Genomic DNA, 25,846 nt, shown 5'->3' on the forward strand with positions numbered 1-25,846 from the left:
GCGGGCGCGGGCGCCGGCGAGGACGCGGAGGCGGAGGTGGAGGCGGACGCGGGCTGGCGGTGTTTGACCGTTTGCTGGGGTCTGAGGAGAAAGGAGTGTGGAGTCCCAGCTGCCGAAATGTTCCGGTGTGGAGGCCTTGCCGTCGGTGCTTTCAAGCAGAAACTGGTGCCCTTGGCGCGGACGTTGTACGTCCGAAGCCCGAGGCTGAGGAACCGTCTCCCAGGTGAATAACTGACCCAGTGCGGCCAACCCCCACGTCCACGGCCGAGGTGGGCCTGGAGCCCCAGGCTTTCCCCGCCGCCGCCCCCCACCCCCTCCCAGCCCTCGGAACACTTAGACTCGGAGGCGCGTGCGTTCCAAACTGGCGGAATCCAAACCCCCAAATGTACAACCGAGAAATCGGCACAGCCATGCCGACCTGACCTTCAAGGGATTTGAACCCAGGAGTCTGTGTGAGGCCTTTTTCTGGGAGAGTTTGCTGTTGAGGGATAACAGAACTGGTCACTTAAATATTGGCCATTCCCCACACCCGCCACCCCTACCGGTCCCCTTTAAAGCAATGAGGTCAACTTTGTTATTTGCTGATGGTGAGACTTTACCCAGGACATTTAACCCCTATGCTTAAGTTTCTTCTGTAAATGAGAATATTAACCTGCTCCACTTTCCACAAAAGAGCTATATACTTCAGATCCTATGGTTTAGTGCAGCTGAGTCCGTGGTGCACCAGACACCGAGAGGAAGAGGATTGACTCAGAGTTGATTTAAAACACTTGGATAGTTTAATTCATCTCTCTTTTTTTGTACGTTTGAAATAAAGACTTTGCAGGACTTATTGGAGAAAGTTATATCAAACTTTAGAGCTCAAAGGGATTTTGTGGTACAATTCAAACCCATTATTTTATGGATAATAAATTGAGGAACAGAGGTGAAATTACTTGCCCAAGGTCACATAATTAATAGAGAATTTACTACTGTCTAGGCCCATAATCCTCTTGCTAGACTCCCACCTTGTTCCCGGTTTAACCTCAAAAAACGTATGAATTTAGATATCCTTAAAAATTAGCCCATTGTGCATCAGTTATCCATGATTTTACCTGAGCACGGCTTGAGCCTGCTTTTGTTATCAACCTGTGCAACTTTCTGGGGATAATGAGGTGCAGTTTTGAAATCAACATTTGAATGATTGTCCTAGGATATTTGCATTAAAGTATCAGGCACTTGTCCTTGAGGCTTTTCTGATGTGCAAATGTCTTCTCGGTGCTTATAGTTTTATAAACTAAAATGTGGGAAATATTTCCCTTGGATTGCTACAGTCTTTGCAAATGTGCATTCTATTAGTTTTTTTTCAGTTGCTATGTGTCAAAATGTTTGCTGATAGGTGTATTTGAGTTATGTTCTAAGACATGTTACTCTTGGAACTTAAAAACCTCTGCTTTAGCTAGAAAAGCCCCTCCTCGCCCCCAAAAATATTTGCATTGGTCTTTAAACTAGTGGTTTTCCATGGTTATCCTTTGTCTTGATTTTGTGCATTGAAATGCTAACATGGTATGTAAATTGAAAAGAAGCTTACACAAATTCAGCTGAACTGAAGATTTATTCATGCTGGCCTTTACAGTGTTGTGGATTTATTCTACTTAAGACTCATAGCCTTTTCCAGCGTTGTGATGGTTAATCAAAAGTTCTCACTAATTTCGCATTTGCAAAGTTAAATGGACTTGTTAGACATTTGAAGGTAGTTGGCAGAGCTAGAACTGCAGAAAAATACAGCGTCAATTGGGTTTTTCCATTGCATGCTTTTGTTTGAAGGCAGTCTACTATAGAAAATACTATGACTTCCTGACATACCCATCCATCTCTTTGCACATGCTTATTCGTTTTTCTCTTTCCATGCACCAGAGTATGACATCACCTGTCTAAAAATGAGTGAGGGGGGCTGGGAATATGGCCTAGTGGTAAGAGTGCTTGCCTCATATACATGAAGCCCTGGGTTCGATTCCTCAGCATGTATAGAAAAAGCCAGAAGTGGCGCTGTGGCTCAAGTGGCAAAGTGCTAGCCTTGAGCAGAAAGAAGCCAGGGACAGTGCTCAGGCCCTGAGTTCAAGCCCCAGAACTGGCAAAAAAATAAAAATGAGTGAGGATAGGGTTAGAGTTTCAAAAAGAAATTAGGATATACTCCTTGTAAGAATAAACTGTTCTATGGCTTGATTACCATCGCTTATAATCTAATTTTTTTTCACATAGTAGCAGCTGCCATATGTTTTTGCAGAGGCAGGATTTGTCTACAACTTTCCCCTCCTCTGTATCCTCCTCTCAGTTCTTTGCCAGATTGTCTCAATTTTTTTTTCTTGTCTTATTTTTATTTTTCTCCTCAGGTTAGCCAGCTTTAATCCTGTCTTGAAATTATCCCATTCACATCTATCAGAATGGTTAGGTTTATTTCTACTATATATTTTCATTTGCCTTAAAACCACAACAGCTAATATGAATTCTACTTTATTTATATGAAAGCTCTGTCTCCTTCCAGAAATGATTAAATGTAACTGAGTCAAAACTCTGTGTCTCCTCTCAATTGGCTGGTATCACAGCCTCGCTCTACAAAGCCCAGCTTAAGTGTTGTGGTGGGAATTTGGTAAATCTGCCCTCAGGCTGTTGTTCAGGATTCATCTAATCTATGCTGGAGTAAGATAGATGGGCTTTGTAGGTGTGTGAACCACCACACCCAGCCCACTTAAATTTTTCAAAATGATAACTTGGGGGAAATATTTAGTAGATATATAAAAATGTAAAATATTAAGAGCACCAAATAAATTTTAAAATTGTGTTTAAAAAAACTGTGTCTGCATTCAACACTGAGGAGCAGATGGATTTAGTAATAGAAGTCTTCTCTTCTGGAATTTATTTGTTCACCAAACATGTACCCATGTGATGAAACTGATCATCAACCCCCTAACCAGAGGGTCAATGTTTAAATATTTTCCATTTGGAATCTTTACCTCTTTTGTTTTTTTGGGGGGGTGGGGAACCCTGGGGCTTGAACTCAGAGCCTGGATGCTGTCCCTGAGCTTTTGTGCCCAAGGCTAGCACTCTACCACTTGAACCACAACTCCACTTCTGGCTTTTTAGGTTAATTGGAGATGAGTTCATGGAATTTTCCTGCATCGGATGGCTGTGAACTGCAATCTTCAGATCTCAGCCTCTTCAGTAGCTAGGATTACACGCATAAGACAACAGTGCCTGGCAGAATCCTTACCTTTTTTATAGAGGAAACTCCTTGTACAAGGCCTGAGATCCTAGCTTTGTGAACACTGCCAAATTAGATTTTTTTTTGAATTCTTAAAGATAAGCCTTCTTATACTTTTTACTTAGACAAGGCTTTCCAGAAGAAAATCTTTGGTAAGTCAGTATTTTCTGTAACCAGTAAGCTTGGTTTTGGTTTTCTAACTTAATATGTTTGATAACCAGTTAATAGTTAAGTTTTGTAGCCTTTTTAGGGAGTTGCTGCATGTATTAACGTTCTATATCATGTTACCAAAAGTTGCCTGATCATCTGAATTGCATGGAGGATAGAAACCAGATGGACAGGATGGACTCCTGGGATAAGAGTGAGAAGGAATAAAAATCTTCAGCATAGTGTATTAAGCATCTATATCTTTTTATGACAGGTCTGGGACTGAACTCAGGACCTGGGTACTGTCCCTGAGTTGTTTTTTTTTGCCAGTCTTGGGGCTTGAACTTAAGGCCTTGAGCAGCGTCCTGGCTTCTTTTTGCTCAAGGCTAGCTAGCACTCTACCTCTTGTGCCATAGTGCCACTTCTGGGCTTTTTCTATATATGTGGTGCTGAGGAATCAAACCCAAGGCTTCATGTACATGAGGCAAGCACTCTACCACTAGGCCATATTGCCAGTCCCTGTCCCTGAGCTTTTGTGCTTAAAGCTAGAGCTCTACTACTTGAGCCACTACAACTGTCTTTTTGACACCTAATTGGAGATCAGATTCTCATGGATTTTTCCTGCCCCGGAGGGCTTTGTACCATAATTCTTAGGTCTCAGCCTCCTGTGTAGCTCGAAATACAAGAGCCACTGATATCCAGCTAGCATCTGCTTAACAAGCACCTGTATGTAATTCCTATGATTAGGCAAGCCCCAGGACTGGCAAAAAAAGAAAAGAGAAAGGAAAGCACATAGACTTCTTAACCCTTGTGTGGACGTGTTTCTAGGTAATATGGAGAAAAACTTATAAAGCCCATAAAATTTGTTGGCTTAGCTATTATTCTAATGCTAATCTGTAATATTTAAGATGACTAATTTATTAAGCAACCTGAAATAAATGGGATCTTCCTTAAATGTCTTTGCAAAAGATTGTTTGCTTTTCAGTACCAGGGCTTGAAATCAGAGCCTTAGCTTTTGCTTGGCTTTCTTGCTCAGGGCTGGCACTCTACCACTTGAGCTACACCTCTAGACAGACTGGCTTTTTGTTGGTTAATTGGAGGTAAGACTCTCATAGACTTTCTTCCCAGGCTGCCCTTGAACCATGATCATCCAGATATCAGCCTCCTGAGAAGGTAGGATTACAGGCATGAGCTACTGGCACCTGGCTCAAAAGAAATTTTTTTAATGTTCAGAACACTTGGGAAACTACTGAGGCAGGAGGATTTTGAGTACAAGGCCAACCTGGGCTATATATATAGGGAGACCTTGTTGCAACAACAAAAAATAGAATTATGAGGAATTTCTATTATATTTTCTTTCTTTCTTTTTTGTGAGGCTTGGGATTTGAACTCTGGGCCTGGGTGCTGTCCTTGATCTTTTTGCTTGCTCTACCATTTGAGCTGCAGCTTTACTTTGGGCTTTTTTGTGGTTAATTGGAGATAAGTATCTCATGGACTTCCCTGCCCAGGCTGGCTTCGAACTGGGACACTCACGTGTTATCCTCCTGAGTAGCTAGGATCACAGGTTTGCATCACTGGCATCTGGATATTTTATATTTCTTCAAAAAATTTATGAGCAAATGCTTATTGTGTATCATGCACTGTTACACAGAGCAAATTGGCTTATTGGGAATAGATTCGTAAGCACCCAGGCCCTGAGTTCAAGCATAAAAATTTAAAATTTTACTTTCAAATATCTTTTTTCTCTTGAGGCCAAATTGACATAAACGCTGCCGAATGCCCCTTTTATCTGTGCTTAATTTTATCAGTTTGTAAAAAGCAGGTAAAAACAGAATACATCTGTCAGTGTTAAATTTAAACAAAATTGTTATGGTGTCTGTATTTAGGATCTTTTTACAGGGATGAACATTTTTAAACATTTATTTACATGAACTTCTGCTAATGGTGAGGGAGATAAGCTAAGTTCATTTAATTAAGCTTAGATACATGGAACATCTAACTTTTCTAATCTCTGAGAGTTATCCTTTTCTACAGATTTTGATGCTTTGTCATTTTCATGGGCTTCTGAAAATCAAAAGATCGCCCAGATTGAGATAAGCTTCATACTTTTATTTTCATGACTTGTTATTTCCAAATTTAAACTCTATTTCCTGTGATGGATTCTAAAGCAAGTAAGAAAAATTAATTTTCTTTACTGAAAGTGTAGTCCAAGGTGTCTTATCTATAACTTAGAAGTTGAAATAGGACTATCCAGTTTTTATTACATATTTGCCAGTATAAAATGTGACCTGGGGCCCAGTGCCTGTGGCTCACACCTGTAATTCTAGCTGCTTAGATCTGATTTTCAGACGCCCTACAAACTTTTTTTTGTTGGTTGGCTATGGTGCTTAAACTCAGGGCCTGGGCACTGTCTCTGAGCTCTTTTACTCAAGGCTAGCATTCTACCACTTTGAGCCACAGCTCCACTTCCAGTTTTTGAGTGGGTAATTGGAGATTTCCTTTTTAACTTTAAACTGTGATGCTCAGAACTCAGCCTCCTGAGTAGCTAGGGATACAGGCGTGAGCCACCGGTGCCTGGCTAACAACAAACTCTTAGGAGTTCTGAGATACATATGATCTCAAAGGTTTTAGATAGAAGACTACAAACCGATATCAGGCTTTCCTTTTCGACTACTCATGCTCTGACTAGAAAGCAAAGCGGGGGGAAAAATCCCATACTTCACCTACTGCTAAACCCCATTCTGTCTTTTTGTGTATGTGTACTAGTCCTAGGGCTTGAACTCAAGCCCTGAGCACTAACCCTAGCATTATTGCTCATGGCTAGCACCCTACTGCTTGAGCCACTGTTCCATTTCTGGCTTTTTTGGTGATTAATTGGAAAGAGTAGAGCACCATAGACTTTTCTGCCCTGGCTTTTTTGGTGATTAATTGGAAAGAAGAGCACCATAGACTTTTCTGCCCTGGCTGTCTTTGAACCATGATCCTTAGGTCTTAGCCTCCTGAGTAGCTAGGATTACAGGTGTAAACCACTGGCATCCTGCCTATGATACCATTAAAGAAAATGCAGCCAGCCACCATTATCTCATACCTATAATCCTACCTACTGTTGAGGCTGAGGTCTGAGGATCATGGTTCAAAGCCATCCCAGGTAAGAAAGTCCATGAGACTCTCTAATCTCCAATTAACTACCAAAAAAAGCCAAAAGTGGCTCAAACAGTAGTGCTAGCCTTGAGCAAAAAAAGCATAGGGAGATTTCCCAAGCCCTTACTTAGTTCAAGCCCTGGGACTGGTACCCCCCCCCACCCCCACCCCCCAAAAGTGCAGGTTATGGAGGCTCTTCCAAGTCCTACCAAATTAGTAATCCTGGGGTTAGGGCTTATCTACCTACATTTTAACCAAACCCTCCTAGGAATCCTTACATACTTCCAACTTGGAAAAACACTGTTATAGGTCACTATGAGTCTGCAAGCTTCAACTACAAGCCAAGCTGGATCAGTCATTTCCTGCTTTCATGGACTACACAAGCTGAGTGGCTGTTAGACATTTTAAATGGCCAGTAAGTCTTAAAAAACCAGACTATTTTATGACATAAAAATTATTTATAATTTAGATGTTAGTGTCCATAAATAAAATGTATTGGAATACTGCCATGTCCACTCATTTATTTGTTACCAGTTGTTACTTTTATAACATCAGCAAAATTCAGTGGTGGCAGCAAGAGACTGAACAGCAAGTCCCACATTTCCTTCTGCCCATGTGTCATTTCATTACATAGCTCTATGTAGTTGCTGTCATATAACTTAATATTATTTTAGATGAGAAGGAGCCAAGTTATTGGCATTTTAAATGTTGTCATTCTGGAAACTATTTCATCCATCCATCCATTCATTCATTCATTTATTTATTTATTTATTTATTTATTGCCAGTCCACTTGGACTCAGGGCCTGAGCACTGTCCCTGGCTTTTCTTTGCTCAAGGCTAGCACTCTGCCACTTGAGCCACAGCGCCACTTCTGGCTGTTTTCTATATATGTGGTGCTGGGGAATCGAACCCAGGGCTTCATGTATACAAGTCAAGCACTCTTGCCACTAGGCCATATTCCCAGCCCCTGGAAAATATTCTATAGTATTACATTTGTTAGTTCTTTGGTGTGATCATTTAGAAAGAAATGTTCTGAGGTTTATCATTTCTTTTTTCTAGGACACATTACCTTTCACACAAGACTGATCAGTGTCCTCATTAGATTGTGTTTTGGGGCTTTAGTTAAGCAAAGTTTTAGTCATTTAAATTACTCCTGAGATGGTTGTCCTGTCCTAGGTACACTGTGGTCAACTTTGGTTACAGGTAGTCCTCTGTATGTGTGCATTCAACTAACCACAGATAAATTGTAAATTTTTTAAATTGCATCTCTACTAAAAATGCTTCTTGTTATTTTCCCTAAAACTATTTTTATATTAGGCATTATAAGTGATCTAGAGATATTTAAAGTATATGGGGGAAATATATACAGATTATATGCAAGTACTGAAAGCATAGGTATCAGCCATCCCAGGGGACCATGCGGAGATAATCACAGACAGGAGAAGAAGGTTCATAAGGAGTTTTATTAGTGGAGCCATAGTTCCCACGGGAGAGGGAGCTAGGTGGCGTCTGCACCTTATCCAGGTGGCAGCTTCTCTCTCTCTGGGGGTAAAGGGGAAGTAGTTAGGTAGTGAGTAGGAGTGGCTCATTAGGTATGGGTGGATCTGGGGGCTAATGGGAGGAGCTGAGGACCTGAGGCTAGGGAAATGCTAACAAGTACCACAGTGTTTTCTATGAGGGATTTGTGCATGTGTAGATTTTGGTATCATCTGGGAATCCTGAACTGATTCCATGTAGATATCAAGAACAACTGTATTTGCCTAATCTTTTATCCCTCTGTGTTTAATTCAATTATGGTGACTATGTCAAGGGAAAGGAATTTGATGAATTTACCATGTTTTTCATGAACTTTTCCAGAAGCTTTAAATTTCCTCAGTGGGCAGTATTAAATTGTACTCTTAAAACTTTCTTTTGGCTGTTGGTCATGGGGCTTAAACTCAGAGCTTAGGCACTGTCCCTGAGCTTTTGTACTCAAAGCTAATGCTCTACCACTTTGAGTCACCGCACCACTTCCAGTTTTCTGGTAGTTAGTCTCACGGACTTTTCTGCCCAGGCTGTCTTTGAGCTGCGATCTTGACATCTCAGCCTCCTGAATAGCTTGAATTATGGGTATGACTCACAGATGCCTGGCTCTCTTAAAACTCTTAACCACAGGGCTGGAAACTGTGGCTTAAGTAGAATACCTTCCCTGAATTCAAACCCCTTTACTGATAAAAAAACCTAACAAAAACTCTTAGCTACTAAACTTAGCATGGTTGCAGCACAAATCTGTAATCTTCATACTCGGAGGGCTCAGCTACATAGTGAGAAAGGACAAAAGAAAAAGAACTATGACAGCTGAAGAATATGTGCTCAGATGTGTGTAAGATTTATGTGTACAGTTTTGATGATATGTTTCTTGATCATTGAATAGTGAACATTATACAGCCCAATACACAGTATGTCTACTTGTTCAATGCGCTGACATTTAATCATAAACATGCATTAACTATTTCTGTATGTGTGTGTGTTTGTGTGTCCTAATAAATTGTTCCTTCAGGCAACTTGTTCCAGCAATGGCGTTTTCCACTAGAACTCCAGATGACAAGAGAAATGGCTAGCTCTGGTGCATCAGGGGGAAAAATGGATAATTCTATGTTAGTCCTAATCGTGGGCTTATCAGCAATAGGAGCTGGTGCATATGTAAGTAGAAAAGCAGCTTGTGTAGAGAGGCTGCCAAACAGCTCCCATTGATAAACTCAATACTGCTCTGCTTTACTTTTGCAAGTAATTCCCTTTTCACATTTCCAAAAAGCCTTTTTTTAACACGCATGCTGTCAATGTTCTGTGAGAGCTAATTGAGGAATGACTGTTCTGATCTCTAATCTTTTCACTATTTACTTTTAACTTGGAAGCCACTCTGTTTCTTTGCTTTGATTAATCCACAAAATTTCACTTGTTCTTTTACTAACCTGTAAGTAAAGACAAATTTCTTTGCAGCTCCTTAGCACAATATTTGATTTTGACCCATTTGTCAAGGATTTTATTAGTTTTCCTGAGCTTGATATTTACATTTTAAAAAAACAGAATCAACTTTCAATCAAAAAATATTTAAGCATTCCTAAAAGAGAAACTATACTTGAATCTCGCCCAAAGACAAAATTATACGAGGTCTGGTATGTTTAATTGCTCCATAGTAGTATTAGCACATTTTTACCTCCTTAAATGAACTCTGATCAACATAGCAGGTCATAGAGAAATTATTCTGTGGGTGTTTTTTTTTTTTAACTTGGCAGGGTTCACTGTGACTAAGCATATCAGTCTAAACTTGGATTCTGTAAGATTGAGTGAACCAACTTAGATAATACCTACTAATAGCCTTAATTGAAGAAAGGTATTTATTTGATTGGAAGCCATGACAATATTAGTTTGTACTCTATTGGTAAAAGCAAACTAATCTTTGTACCTGCCACTAGATTGAGAGGGGACATGAAAATTATTTGAAGTAACATATCCTCATACCCTGACCTGACTCCCGAATGCACAGAAAGAGTAGCCAGTTCTTGCCAGGAGAGAGTCAGATCAGAGTAAGAAATGGGTGAGATCTGCCTGATAACATACTTTGGTAAAAGATAAGTTCTAGCACTGGAGCAGCTTTTTTTCCCCTTTTTCCTTTTTTTAAATTTTTTTTTTTTTTTTGCCTGTCCTGGGCCTTAGACTCAGGGCCTGAGCACTGTCCCTGGCTTCTTTTTGCTCACGGCTAGCACTCTGCCACTTGAGCCACACTGCCCCTTCTGGCTGTTTTCTATATATGTGGTGCTGGGGAATCGAACCCAGGGCTTCATGTATATGAGACAAGCACTCTTGCCACTAGGCCATATTCCCAGGCCCCTTGTTTTTTTTTTTTAAAGCACAGAGAAACCAGAAATGCTTCTCTGCTGTTGTACTGAATGTACTTTTTTCTATTTCCTTTTATTTCTTTCCTGACCTTATCTTTACCTACAGTTGTGCAGTGTCATCATGTAGGATCCCCTTCTAGATCACTAGTGTCTACAGGTGCTTCTGGGAAATATGGCAGCAGCCTAGTATACTACTTAATTATAGGAGCAGTCATTGGGGCAGGAATTTATTATATAAGATGTTTACACTAAAATACATTTTGGGGTTGGGTGGATGAGCCCTGACACTTAATGAAAACTAGATCCATTAGAACATAGTGAAATATCCAAACAGCATGTGCTTTCTCTAAGCATTTATTAATAGGACACTGTCAGTCATTAGAGCCCCCAAATCTCATCCTTCAAACTATTGAAATCTTTTCAGATCATTCTAAATTTTAGAGCCAAATTCTCATCACCAACCTTTTTTCTTTGAAACTTTTGTGAATTTCATATTTTTATGAGGCTAAATTATGTTGTGCTTTAGTGCTGCATATCTTAAGAAAATATGAGTAAATGTTGAATAAGCAAATAAAATGAACTTGAGCATGATGAATTTTGGAACATTTTAGGTAAAATGTAATTTTTGTGTTTTCTAGGAAACAACTAGACTTTTACTGTGAAAAGGAATTTTATTGAATGCTTCAGAGGAGGTTCAAAAAGCCACAGAAATTGTAGTATTGTCCTAACCTACCTGTAGCTACTTCAAACTAAATTCATTTGGCAGTGTCCCCTTTATAATCTCCAATAAAGTAGTGGCTGAAGTGATAAAAGCTAACACATTCGTGTCGATGGCTTTCTTAAATACCATTCGTTCATGATTAAGATACTACCCTCCAAGCATTGACTTTTCCATTTCATATTTCCATTTTTGCCATCAGTTCTATCCCATTCATTAAAAATAGATCAAAAGAGTGCACTAAATATGTTTGTAGTCATATAAATATATTAAACCTCTGGTGTGTGTTGCTGTACCAGAGTTGGATGGCCTCCACAGAGTTGACAGTGCAAATTCTCTTGAAGCCAAGCCTCAAGACAGAGCCAGCCATGTTGCTTTATCTTGTCTTAGAAATAATCTAAGAAGCACAAATTCCTCTCAAATCATTCAGTTAAATGCCTGATTGCCCTCTGTGTTTATCCAACACTGGTGGTAATAAATCTTATTACATTTTAGTATCTCTGAGTTAAATGATAAGCTTTTGTCTACCTGCAGCTGTTAGCAAACTACTTCATGCACTTTTATTTCAGGTTTTAAATGATTGAAAACATGATATGAAGGAGTCTTTTTCTCTGAAATTGGTATTAGTCTCAAGAGGAACCATCTGTCCAGATTTCATGAGAGATGACTGCAATTATTTAGTGTTCCATAACAAAATACTACAAACCACATAGCTTAAACACTCATATATTTTCTCATGGTTCTACAAGGTGGAAAGTCCAAGATCAAGGTCAGACAGGGCTCAGATTCTGGTAAAAGCTCTTCATGGCCTGTAGATTCACACGGGGAGGTGGGAGTAATTGAGAGAGAGCCTGGTAATTCCGGCATCCTTTCCCTTTCTTTTAAAGGTGCCAGCCCTAACCAATTTAGACCCTACCCCAAAGCCCAAAATATAGGGGATTAGAATTTCCCCATACAAATTTGGGGCCTCCAACCTCACAGGATTCTTTGTGACCTTTTTCTCTCATTTGAGGAATGTTCCTTTTGTCGGGTGCTGGTGGCTCTTGCCTATAATCCAAGCTACTCGGGAGGCTGAGACCTGAGGATTGTGATCTGAAGCCAGCCCTGGAAGGAAGTTCCATGAGACTCCTACCTCCAGTTAATCACAAAAAGCAAGAAGTGGAGGTATGGCTCAAGTGGTAGAGTGCCAGCCTTGAGCAGAAAAGCTCAGGGACAGTGCCCAGGCTGATAGCATGTGTTAGTTGTGACATTTCCACATACAAACATATAAAATATCCTGATTAAGTCACCCCCCTTCTCTTATTTTTGCCAGTCCTGGGGCTTGAACTCGGGGCCTGGGCACTGTCCCTGAGATTCTTTTGCTCAAGGCTAGCACTCTTATCACTTGAGCCACAGCACCACTTCTGGCTTTTTCTCTTTATGTGGTACTGAGGAATTGAACCCAGAGCTTTGTGCATGCTAGGCAAGCACTCTTCCACTAAGCCACTTTCCCGGGCCCTAGGTTTAGTTTTATAAGAAAATGCAAAGCTGGGCACTTGTGGCTCATACCTGTAATCTTAGCTACTTAGAAGGCTGAGATCTGAGGATTGCGGTTCAAAGCCAGCCCAGGCAGGAAAGTCTATGAGACTCTTATCTCCAGTTAACCACCAGAAAACTGGAAGTAGCACTGTGGCTCAAAGAGCTCAGGGACAGCGCCCAAACACTGAGTTCAAGCCTCATGATGACAACCATCAATCAATCAACAGAAACAAAACAAACAAAAAAGGAAAGTCTAAGCCACATTCCCAGCCCTCACCCCTTCTCTTACTCTCTTCCATCCCACTCCCCCTTAAAACAACTTTTACAAGTTTCATTGTTTTATTTTCATATGTGCATGTAAAATACTATCATATTCATTCTTATTTACCTTTGTTCACTCAACCCCCAACTTCTACTATAACCATTAACATTTAAAATTTTTTACTTGATCCCTCCACATTTTATCTTGCAACCTATTATATACCCACAAACAGGTTAAACTGAAACAAAACTAATGTTTTAAACTCTTTTAATTCCTCTCTTCCCCTTAGATTTTCCCTGCTAAGGCTGATTATAATGTAGAAATGTATTTTTTCATAGCCTACTAATGGCTTGTAGTCACCATTAGAAAAACATTGATTGCAGTAGCAGCTCTACTGCTTGAATGTAAACATGAACTTGATTGGCATCCATGTGACACTGGTTTTTCCTCTTGCTGCTGACTTTATCTAAGAACTCAGGCGGATCCCCTCATCTAGGTCCTTTTTTTTTTTTTTTTTGCTGGTCCTGGGGCTTGAACTCAGGGCCTAGACTCTGGCCCTGAGCCTCTCCACTCTACCACTTGAGCCACAACACTTAATTCCAGCTTTTTTTTCTGAGTATTTTATTGGAGATAAGAGACTCACAGACTTTCCTGCCTGGGTTGGCTTTGAACCGCAGTTCTCAGATCTCAGCCTCCTGAGTAGCTAGGATTATAGGCATGAGCCACCAGTGCCCAGCTAAAATAATATAATTTGGTTGTTATTATTATGATGCTGTACAGAGGGGTTACCATTTCACAGGTCAGGTCAGTTTACTTTTTCTAGCATTACTACTATAATTTTTTCTTTACCTATTTAAGCGGAATTAAATATGAAGAAAGATCTTTACAGAAATCTTCAGGGTGTCTAGAACTGGTATGTTATCATTTGCTTTCAAGTATTCCTCCCACACAAAGTATGTATGCCCACTATTTTTTATTAAGAAAAAAACTTCAGGGTTAAGATATTGTTCAGTGGTATAGCATTTTGCTGGTATGTATTGAGTCCCAGGATTCATTACTCTGTACCAAGATAATTTGCCTTATTGATTTACAGGAATTAACCTTATGGTAGACAAAAGCTCCTCATTTAATTGAAAGATAATATACTTATGGGATGAATTAACTGTATAATGAAATAAAGTTCTCCATATTTAATTCTGCAGGCCTACAAAACCATAAAAGATGACCAAAAAAGATACAATGAAAGAATATCAGGGTTGGGGCTGACACCAGAAGAAAAAAAGAGAAGAGCTGAATTATCTAGTGAGTGGTCCCTGAGATCTTGTTTGCCTTTTTGGGTCTTCGGAATTTTGAGTTGTAAAGGATATATTTGTTTTCCTGAGGCATATAGGTCTAGCCATGACTTCTATAACGCAGAATTTGCTTGGTTTTTCAGAGATGAATGTTTTAATCCTTCAATACATTCCACAACTCTGGGTGGGTGGTTTGTGTTCTTCAGTAACACCTCCTTATTCTTAAACATGTATAGTGATCCCCTATTGGCTTTGGGGGTATTATTTTATTGTTAACAAAAAGTGAAACTGAACTTGCGATTTTCTTGGTGGTCAGTGAGAAATTAATGGAAAGGGCAGAGGCCTTCTAAGTACATACTTCCTAATATGTTTTAGAAATAGCTGTTTAAGCTAGGTCCTAGTTCCGGTGCAGACCTAATGAATGAATGAATGAATGATATATCCAAATCATTCTTCTTTTTTTGGGGAATAATGTTCACTTGTAAAATAAAAGGAATATTTCCCTTTCCTCTCCCATCAGGATTCTTTGAAGATTTTATTTCTTCATTGGAATTACTCTGGGTTTTTGTTTGGGTTTGTTTGTTACAGTCCTGAAAATCCAACCCAGAGCCTCATACATGCTAGATAAGCCCCGTAGCACTAAGTTATACTCTGATCCCAGTAAATTGGTTAAGATTACTGGAAGTACTGTGCTAGTTTTATATAAATGTTCATTGAATACAGGGTAACTTTAATAGTGGAAGGCATTCTCAGATCCTTCAAGAAGATTCATCTATCTGATCTGCTCTTATAGGTACAGGAGAGCCAGTTCCTCAAATAAAGGCACCAAATCATGTTCCCTTCTTGATAATTGGTGGAGGCACTGCTGCTTTTGCTGCAGCCAGATCCATCCGTGCTCGGGATCCTGGGGCCAGGGTAAGATGCATGTTATTTTAGTTGGCACATGGGATACAACATGCAAGCACTCAGCCAGTATGACCACTTTGACCTTTGACATGTGTCCTTAAATGACTGGACTCTGTTAAGTATCATTATTTTCTCTCTAAAGGTATTAATTGTATCTGAAGATCCTGAATTGCCATACATGCGACCTCCTCTTTCAAAAGAACTGTGGTTTTCAGATGATCCAAATGTCACAAAGACACTGCGATTCAGACAATGGAATGGAAAAGAGAGAAGGTTTGTGCACTTATGTTAAAATAGGCCTGATCATCAAAAGAAAGAAATAGGCCCGACCAGCAGCTTTAATTGAGCACAGGGAATACACTAGGATGATGTGGCTATACATGGGAGTCCTCTGGTCCTTGCTTGTTCTGGCCTCATTAGATTCAGGGGGCTACAAAGAATATTCTGGATTCTGTTTCTATGTCTGCCAAACAATTGGTGGTGTAAAAAAGTTGGCCTCTAAAATACTACCGCTCCTATATCTGCAACCTTTAGGTTAAACTTCTGTGGTAAAGATCAGTTTGGCCTGTGTTATCATCACTTTTTTATACTATCCTGGACATGTCTCATAAAAGCAAAAGAAACTGAATTGGGCACAGTGGCTCATGTCTGTAGTCCTAGCCACTCAGGAGACTAAAATTTGAGGATCGAAGTTTGAAGCCAGCCCAGGCAGGAAACTACAAGATTCTTAACTCCAATTAAGCACCAAAAAGCTAGAAGTGGAGCTGTGGCTCAAGTGGTAGAGTACTAGCTTTGAGCACAAAGGCTCAGGGGCAGCACCCAGGCTCTGAGTTCAAGCCTCAGGACCAGCACAAAGAAAGAAAAAGTAAAAGAAACTGTCCAGTGGCATTTTCATTTAGATTGTGAGGGTAGAGTGTGAAGACTAAAGAGCCTCTTTCCGAATGTTAGAACAAGAGACTTGGAGCTACAGGTCCAGCAACCCTTTCCTTCTAAAGCACTCCTTACATTTTCAATTTCATTATCATTTTGTGTTTCATTTTTTTTCTCACTAATGATCCCTTGATGCTGAACTAACATGCTTACCTCCCTCACTCCAGTGTCATGATCCATGGAATATGCATAAGGATGTATACTTTCAGTTAGATTAGCCTAGGCTTGCTTTTTTTTTTCCTCTTGGACTAAGCAGTCTTCCTTCCTCAGCCTCCTGAATGTCTAGGACTATAGACACATGCCACTACTAAGACAACTCCTGGACTATTGATGAACATTTGAGGCAAGATAACTTCTGTTGGGGATGAGATGTCCTATGCACTGTAGTATTAAGCAGCATCCATAGCTTCTAGTCACTAGATACCAGTAATATCCCTTTTCAAGTTGCTAACAACCAAAAATGTCTCTAGACTTTGCCAAATGTCCTCTGGTGCAAATGTATATGTAGTTAAGAACCACTGATTTCAAATATCTGTATATAAGCAAGTTACCACTATGATTTAGTGGCCAGAGATTTGCTCTAGGAAATGACCCTAAATTTTTTCATGATGACTATAATTTTACTAAAGTTTTGAAGAGAAACTGTAACACTTGCAGATGCCTATAACATTTTTTTACTCTTTCCCATACAGCATATATTTCCAGCCACCTTCTTTCTATGTGTCTGCTCAGGACCTGCCTCACGTTGAGAATGGTGGTGTGGCTGTCCTCACTGGGAAAAAGGTGAGCCTCCTTTGTCATCTTATATGTAGGTACCAACCTGAAGTAAAGTGGCATGTATTTCCACTGCCATTCGTGTCTGCCAGCTGCTATGGTTTGTTAGAGAAGAACCAAATCATTTTAGGATTCATGTTAGTGAAGCTTTTTAAAAAAATTTATTTATGCATTTGTTGTTTAAAGTGATGTACAGAGGGGTTACAATTTTATATGTAAGGCAGTAAGTACATTTCTTATCACAGTTGTTACCTCCACCCTCATTTTTCTCCCACCTTTCCCCATCACCAGTTCCCTCCCCCCCATGTTAGTGAATCTTAGTGTGTCTGCTTGGCAAAAGCACTAGTATAAAATGTAGGTTAGGGCGTAGTGGTAGAGTGCTTGTCTAGCATGCATGAAGCCCTGGATTTGATTCCTCAGTACCACACACAGAAAAAGCTGGAAGTGATGCTGTGGCTCAAGTGGTAGAGTGCTAGCCTTGAGCAAAAGAAGCTCACAGACAATACCCAGGCCCTGAGTTCAAGCCCCAGGACTGGCAAAAACAAAAATCTAAATATAGATCTTCTGGCTACTTCCTGCTGACATGGGGGTGTAAAGGAGTCACTGGGACTGGGGTCTTCAGAGTGGGCAGGGCAGTGTAAGAGAAGCCTCTGGTTGCCTTGACATGCTCACAGGTAGTGTCCTGACTGAGGTCTGTTATCCTGTTAAGGAGGAACTTGAAGAAGGTGAGATTAGGCAAAAGGCTGACAAGGTGGCAGGACTACTTGATAAAAATCTTGGAATTCCAATGTCAAATATTATTTTTCTCAATATGATAGAATCACATGGTCAGTTTTAAAGAAACAGGTAATACCAATCAAAATACAAGACAAAACTTAGATTTAGCAAACAAACAGAATTTAGCAGAATCTTCATGCTTAAACAAACCGATAACAAGAACTGAAAACCTTTAAAACAGTTTTGATGCTGAGGCACTTTAGTATATGAATTGGATTTTTTTTTTTTTTTTTGCCAGTCCTGGGGCTTGGACTCAGGGCCTGAGCACTGTCCCTGGCTTCCTTTTTGCTCAAAGCTAGCACTCTGCCACTTGAGCCACAGCGCCACTTCTGGCCGTTTTCCATATATGTGGTACTTGGGAATTGAACCCAGGGCTTCATGTATACGAGGCAGGCTCTCTTGCCACTAGGCCATATTCCCAGCCCCTGAATTGGATATTTTAATACCTAGAAGAGAGAAGAGCAAGCTTGGTGGAAGAGTGGGTGTAGCAGAAAATGCCCCCACCCCCATGTGTCCTAGGTCTCTTCCTAGGTGTCAGTCTCAAAGGTCTGTGAAGAGAATTGGGGGACCCAGTTGAATAGAGATATCAGATAGGGTAGAGGTGAACAGGAGGGATTTTTATTCTGCAGCCTCCTAGAGGAGTTTGCAGTAAAGGAGGAATTAAGAATCCTGAGCAAAGAGACAGAGGTTAATGTGGGAGCCACTAGGCCTAGGAAGTTGGTGGCTTTTCCTTGGACCCACAAAGGACTGTTTACAGCTGGGCCTAGGTGAGTTGCCATGCCTGCATATCAAAGCAGGTTCACACATACCTGAGGTTTTGCCTGGTGCCTGTATGCCCTGGGAAAATAGGGTGGGGGTCAATCCTTCAAGGGTATCAAAACACTTCAAGAATTAGCTCAGCATGGAGAATATTGTAGGCCTATACCAAGATGAGTGCCTGACTAATAGAGTAGTTATTGGAAGGCCTTTTTGAGCTCCAGGAGAGTTTTATTATGTTAATGGAAGTTATAGAAGGTTTTATATGAATGGCAATGTTCCAGTAGGGGGAATTATCTGAAGCAGCAAAGCCTAGAGTAGATGGGTTCTTGGGTACAGGTGAAGGGATTGACCTTTGATAGGACAGGCCCATTTCTCCCATAAGGGGGGCATTGAGAAGTACAGGTATGCTGATGTATTAATGATAGAACATTATGTATTGTGTTCCCTGTGTGTACACATACCCTGTCTTCTAGAGCATAACAGTAACAGGCAGGAAGGAATATGGCTAGATGATAACACACAGAAGGTAAGAGCGAGAGGTGCAGTATGGTGAGAATTACTGAGAAGAGAGTGCCCAGTATAGCGATGGATCCAGGAAAGGCTTCCTGGAGGGGAAGAAATCTTACAGACTGGAAAGTCTTAGGCATTGAAGAGGCATATACTACAGAAGAGTGAGCATTCATGTTAAGAACATTCAAGTAAAAATGAACAGTATAAACAACAGCCCAATGGTATGTAAAGCATGTCTGGTGCAAGGAAAACAAACTATTAGTTACTAATAGAACAGAAAGTTCAAAGTAGGGGGCTAGGAATGTAAAAGAAGGATAGAGTACTTGTCTAATCTGAGTGAGGCCCAGGGTTTGATCCTCATCACTGTCCTTCTCTCCAAAAAAGATAGACTTGTAAATAGTTATACTTCTTTAAGTTAAAGAAAAGAAAGAAACAAAAACTGAGAAGTTATGCAAGGGCTTGGTTATGGAGCCTGGTATTGGAGAGATTTGTATACTGTGTAAAAGAGCTCTAGTAGTTTGTTCGGCAACGAAAGCTATTGAGTCTTAGGCTAGGATATAAAATACTAAATTGTAAATAATTGCACTTGACCATGCCAAAGATGGACTTAGGAGAATAAGACCAAAGACAACCCATTTTGCAGATTATTGTAGTAATTTGGGCACTAGGATGATGAGAATCCAAATTAGGATAGTAGTGAGGGTGATTATAAGGATCATGAAGAAGAAAGAAAGAGCTAAAGGTTATATGCGACCTATTATGGTTTTATAAACATGTTTTAAAATGTTATTTGTGAATTATCTCCTGTTTCCTCACAAGAATTTTATAAGATATTATTATAATTGAGGATTTAGGGAGGGGCATTACTGGGGATTAAACTCATTTGAGTGATACTCCCAAACCCCTTTTGCTCCAGTTATTTTTTTCAGACTGTCTTGCTTTTTTTACCCAGGCCAGCTTTAGGCTGTGATCCTCTATGATGGGAATCTGCTTTGTTCTCATAACTCCTTGTTGCTCCCTTCTCAGCCCATTCTTTTTATGTATCCAAAGAGCCTATGTGAAGGACTTGCCTCTCCCCTCTAGGCCCCCTTTTTCTGTGTACCCAGAGATGGAATATGAAGGATTGACCCCCACCCTATTGTCTGAGGCTCATACAGACACCAGGTGGAACCTCAATATGTGAACCTGCTTTGATATGCAGGCAGGACATTTCACCTAGGCCCAGCTACAAACAACCCTTTGTGGGCCAGACCTGAAAAGCCCCAACTTGCTAGAATGGCTCCTTTATTAACCTCTGCCTCCTTGCTCAGACCCCATATAAGCCTGGTCCCAAATTCATCCCCTTGCACAACCTCCAAACCTGCGGGAAGGGTCTGTGCCCCTTGCTGTTCCTGAATAAACAGTCCTCCCCTGTTGATGATCAAGTCCGGCCTATCCCTTTTCCGTTCTCCTCCATTTTCCTAACACTCTATATCAATGCTTTCTGCGTAGCTGGGATTCTGAGTGTGAACTACCATGACTGGCTTTTTGGTTGAGATGGGAAGGCTGACTAACTTGAGCTGACTTCTCACTGCAATCAATCCTCCTGATTTCTCTTTCGAGAGTAGCTGGGATGACAAGCATTAGCCACCACTCCTAGACTAGATTTTTGTAAACAAAATTTTAAATCGTCTGTCTAATGTCACACAGCTAATAAGTGATAGAGATACAATTTGAGCCTGGATCTGTCTGAATACAGAATTAACCAAGACATTTTGATTCTAGGGCCTAAGTTCTTAGTAAATCATTTCCTGACTAAAAGTTGATGATCTTTTTGACACTGGATTTGATTCCCTAGCACTGATGGGGAAGAGGCTTCATATGCTTAATAGGTGTAGAGATTGGATGAACTTGAAAGATGAAGCAGAGCAGAGACAAAGATGACTATAATTTCAACCTTGTGTATTGGAGAGATGACAGTGGGCTCTCAACTGAGGACATTTCAAGAGGAACAAAGAGGGAGTTTGAAGGGGAGGATAGAAATAAGTGAACTGTTAAGTATGAAGTGGACTGTCATTATGAAGGTATCTTCTGGGTAGTTGTGTATGTGACTCTCACACTCAGGAGGGGTCTGAGGTGATTTGAAAAGCACTTGAGGGCTGGGAATATGGCTTGCCTAGCATACATGAAGCCCTGGGTTCGATTCCTCAACACCACATATACAGAATAAGCTGAAAGTGGTGCTGTGGCTCAAGAGGTAGAGTGCTAGCCTTGAGCAAAAAGAAGCCAGGGACAGTGCTCAGGCCCTGAATACCAAGCCCAAGGACTGGCCAAAAAAAAAGAAAGAAAAGAAAAGCATTTGAGTATGTGCAGGAGTTGAAACCATGAGTGTTAGTGAAACCTCCCAGTGGTAATCTTCTCTAGTGAGAAGAGGAGTAGGATAAGAATAGAACTCTTGGAAGCCCCAACTTAAGAGGAAGAATCCACCAAGGAGACTAGGAAAGAACTTGCAGAGCAGCATAAGTAGAACCCAGGATGGGAGCCAAAGTTGTAGGGACTGACAGGAAGGAGCACTTGATCCACACTCTCACTGTGGCCAAAGAATCTGGTAAGAAAAGCATTGTAAAATGCCCCATTCAATTTTGTGGTTCTGATGGGAATTAGCGAAATGATTAAGTCTTTAACAAAGTTTAAATGAGAAAAGGGAGGAGCTGGTGATTAGACAGAAACTTGAAGAAGGCATAGAATCAGAAATGAGTCACCTTGGATGGGGCAAGCATGTTACACTGATGTCATGAGAGAGGGAGGTGGGGGGAATGAATAGACAATTGATAGGGGGTGGTACTGAGAAACAAAGGACAGGATGGGAGTCAAAGACAGAAGCAAAATAGAAAGGAACTGATAATGGATAGAAATAAGGTTTTATGGCTAGGTCAGGGACAAGGCAATCTATATGGAAAGATGAAGAAGATCACATGTAATGCCTTCACTTATTTCTGTAATATGACAGAATGTAATGTGGCTCTCTGAGTGAGTGAGCACTGTGGACATGAGTAGCAGGTTGGATTAAGGCGGGAGTGTACCAAGGACAAGCCCAAGAACATTAAAGAAGCTACTGGTTCAACAGAGCTCGAAGTTTGGCACTGCACAGGAAAGCTTTACCCCAACTCAGTCTGACTCAAGTGGTACACCTGTCCATCTCTGGCCCTAGTGCTACCTACACTGCCCTAACAACTTGTGTCATGTTTGTCATTCAGTTGTCAAGTTGTATTTCTTAGATGGGAAAACTGAAGGCAGAGAAGCTCTTTTTTGCCATTGTCCCCAGCACCTAACAGTGCACCTGGCCCATAGTAGGTACTTAAGAAGTATTTCTTGAATGGATGGCCTCACAGATTGTAAGGAATGGAGCAGAGACTAGAAACTAGTTTGACTGCAAGGCTCAAGTGCTTACTGTAAGGAGTCGGGGCAAGGGTAGTATGGGCTAGGAGGCAGGAGATCAGTTTGGGTGATCTCCTATCAGTACACATTAGTTGGGAATGAAACAGCCAGCTAATAAACAGAAAATCAAAAGTAAGTATGGCTGGCAGTGAGACGAAGCTGTGGATGTGGCTTACTGGTGCTTGCTTCACATGTTCAAGGCCCTGGATTCAATCTCCAGTATTGCCAAAAAGAAAAGGAAAAAAGTCAAGAAGGCGATGAGGCTAAAATCTATAAGAATGAGATATTTGAGGTAGAAGGAGTAGTCTAGAAGAGAAAAATATGAACCAGATTCCAAGATCTACAGTGGGTGAGAAAGAGTGGATGGGGATATAAGTTGGTGTCTCCCAGAGGAGAAAGAAGGGACAAGAATCTAGAAGCAGCAGCAGTCATCACAGGAAATTTGGAAAATGCCAACACCTCTTCCTGGCTTTATGACATGTGCTATGAGCTCATGAACATTCTCTACGTGTAAACAGTCCTTGAGGGAGAGCTGAGTTTTAGCAAAGACTAGAAGTTAGAGAAAGTGTTCTTTCAGTGTATTGAGGATATAAGAAAGTTAAGAAAGAGATAAGGATTCCAAATAGCCAAATAGAAAAGGCTACCCCTAATTATCCATTCCCACGTCAGGTAGTAACTGTGGGAACCAACTTGCTCTAATGTTGGCTTCTTAGAAACTTAGGACCACTGGAAGGAACTGGATACTGGAAACTATAGTTCTAGTGACTACTTAAGAACTGTTGCTTTTCTTTTTCTAATTAGCATACATTAGTTGTACAAGGAAGAATGTCTTATGTTATTCCCATATGTGCATACAGTGTACCCTGATCAAACCCACCCTTTCCATCTATTTCCCTCAGGTTTTATAATTCTGTTTTCATATGTTCATATAAAGTATTTTGACCATTTGCACCCTCATTCACCCTCTCGATTTGCCCTCCCCCTGCCACTGGTCCCCACCTCCCAAATAACCTGTTTACTTTCCTGTGATTCTAACTTATTTTCATTTTTAGCCTGTATTAAAAGTAGTTTCACCATGGTAACTTATATGTTCATATAACTCACATGTGCATACATGACATTTTAGTCAGATTAACTTCATCTATTGCTCTCTTTTCTGGTTCCCCTACTCTCCCATTGTTCAATAGCTTTCAATGAGTTTTTGTTTTTATTTTGTTGGTTTTTTTTGGTCAGTCATGGGGCTTGAACTCTGGGCCTGGGCCCTGTCCCTGAGCTCTTCAGCTCAAGGCTAGCACTCTACCACTTGAACCACAGTGCAACTTTGGTTTTCTTCTGGTGGTTAATTGAAGATAAGAATCGCCCAGCCCTTTCTGCCCAGGCTGGCTTTGAACTGCAATCCTTAGATCTCAGCCTTCTGAGAAGCTAGAATTACAGCCCTGAGCTACCAGCACCCGGCCTTTAAGAATGGTTTCATAAGGATTACTTTAGGTCAAAATAATACTTTCTCTTTGGGCCAACAGATAATAGGTCCAAAGACTATAATTAAGGAAGGGTGATGATGGAAATGCTCTGGAAGTAGATAGTGAAGATGGTCAGCCAAGATTGTGAATATACCAAAACCCAATCGACTATACACCTTAAAATGGATAATGTCATGTGAATCATATCTCAGTACAAAATTTTCCAAAACTAATTCATCTCTGCCTCCGTGTGTGTGTGTGTGTGTGTGTGTGTGTGTGTGTGTGTGTGACTGTACTAGGTAGTACAACTGGACGTGAGAGGCAACATGGTGAAACTTAATGATGGCTCTCAGATAACCTATGAAAAGTGCTTGATTGCAACAGGTGAGTACTTTGTGCTATAGTAACCCATTCAGGTTTTAAGAGTCTGCCCTTCTCTGTAGAAAATAATTACTTTTCTAGCCTTAAGAAAATGGAAACACAGGGCTGGAGGTATTGCCCTAGTGGTAGAGCAAGAAGGAGGCCTTGAGTTCTAGTCCCCAGTACTACAAAAGAAAAGAAAAGGAGGGATGGGACAAAAGAAAGGAAAGAAAACAGAAACCCACAGTCTCTGAAGTGGTGTTTTGTTTTGTAAAACGTATAGACATAGGCCCTTCTGGATCATCTTTGCTGTTGCTCCTCATAAAAGCATGAAGAATGTGCCCTTGTTTCTCTCCTCCACACCCAGTGCCCACTGTGTGCCCTGAAAGTAGTATAGCATTGTGGTTTCATTGCCAGTCCCAAAGTGCAGTCATGAGAGGAGACGAGCTGCTGATGTGAGTCCTATAACGTGCCAGCTGGTGACCCTTCACAAGATCCTAGAAGAGACTATTGAAGCAGCAAGGAAGGCCTTCTGGCCAGCTAGAGCCCCTGAAAAAAAGAGACACTCAAATCTGCTTCCCAAAGAGAACTGATTTTTTTTAAAAGCCTGCTGCCAAGCTAGTTGACAGGACACAAAGCCATCCTATCTTCTAGTCACTCTATGGCACCAGCAGGGAGCACACATGCCCTAGTACCACAGGCAGCAACAGAGTGACAGCAACCGAGAGCTCCACCTGAGCGGGCGGGAGTTGTTTGGGCTACTTCTTCCTTGTTGGATTAAAGGGTTTTCCTCCTCCTCTTATTTCCAGGAGGTACTCCAAGAAATCTGTCTGCTATTGATAGGGCTGGAGCAGAGGTAAAAAGCAGAACGACACTTTTCAGAAAGGTAATTTTCTGCTTTAGTGTTTTCTTTGTGTTGTTTTGAAGTGGCAATGCAATCTTGTGGCCCCAAGTGCCCACCTAGGAACTGGGAGATCTACGTTCTATTTGTGGCTTTTCTCCAGACTTGTTATCTAGCCCCCCCCAGCAAGTTACTTCCTTTCTACTTCAAATACCTCACTCAAGGGTTTTGTGCTCCTATGAGTAAAATACATTTGGTGTTTTGATTGCTTGCTACAGTTCCTTTCCGACTGCCCTTCCATGCCTTTTTTTTTTTTCTGGAGGCATTGATTCACTGGAACTCCTCTTGGCATTTTTCACTGCAAGTGCTTGTGTGAAGACTTTCAGGGAAAGGTCAAGAGCAGCCAAATAAAAAGGAAAGGAAGTAGTTTTCTTCTTAACACTATGATTTGCTTAGAAAAACTGCTCTCATTTTCCATCCACTCTTAGTTTGGTATTTGATAACATTTGCACTATTGTACTTGAAGGTCTGGATGGAACAAGATTTGTCAGCCTTCACAAGGTTGCCATGTGGTGCTGAAGAAGTATTTATGTGAGAGACTTTCCTGAGCTTTGTAGGATGTTGATAGCATTCCTGGCAGCTACCCACTTGATGGTAGGAGCTCTTCTCTGCCATGACAACCAGAACTATCTCCAGACACCACCACGTGTCTCTCTGGGGACAAAAGTGCCACTAGTTGACAACCACTGTTACCAGAAAGAATGTTAGAATGGAGAAAGAAATTGACGTTAATAATATAGCAGCTATAATTGAGCCACTTAATATAAGATTTTCTATACAAATTACTGTTGTGAAAGAAATCAGTTATCGGGGCTGGGGATATGGCCTAGTGGCAAGAGTGCTTGCCTCGTATA

At 40.9% G+C, this 25,846-nt stretch overlaps 1 protein-coding gene across 1 annotated transcript in view; it reads left to right on the forward strand.

Annotated features, from left to right (window-relative positions):
- The window catches only part of Aifm1 (apoptosis inducing factor mitochondria associated 1), a 38,928-nt gene continuing 13,082 nt past the window's right edge, over positions 1–25,846 (forward strand). Inside the window, exons 1-8 of the mRNA XM_048335996.1 lie at positions 1–223; positions 9,070–9,212; positions 14,109–14,208; positions 14,992–15,113; positions 15,247–15,377; positions 16,727–16,817; positions 24,031–24,115; positions 24,901–24,977. Of these exons, the coding sequence (XP_048191953.1) occupies positions 118–223; positions 9,070–9,212; positions 14,109–14,208; positions 14,992–15,113; positions 15,247–15,377; positions 16,727–16,817; positions 24,031–24,115; positions 24,901–24,977 (855 nt within the window). The 5' untranslated portion in view covers positions 1–117. The remainder of the gene's footprint in view (positions 224–9,069; positions 9,213–14,108; positions 14,209–14,991; positions 15,114–15,246; positions 15,378–16,726; positions 16,818–24,030; positions 24,116–24,900; positions 24,978–25,846) is intronic.

The sequence above is a fragment of the Perognathus longimembris genome, chromosome 28 (genome assembly GCF_023159225.1).
Source record: "Perognathus longimembris pacificus isolate PPM17 chromosome 28, ASM2315922v1, whole genome shotgun sequence".
NCBI classification, from domain to species: Eukaryota; Metazoa; Chordata; class Mammalia; order Rodentia; family Heteromyidae; genus Perognathus; species Perognathus longimembris.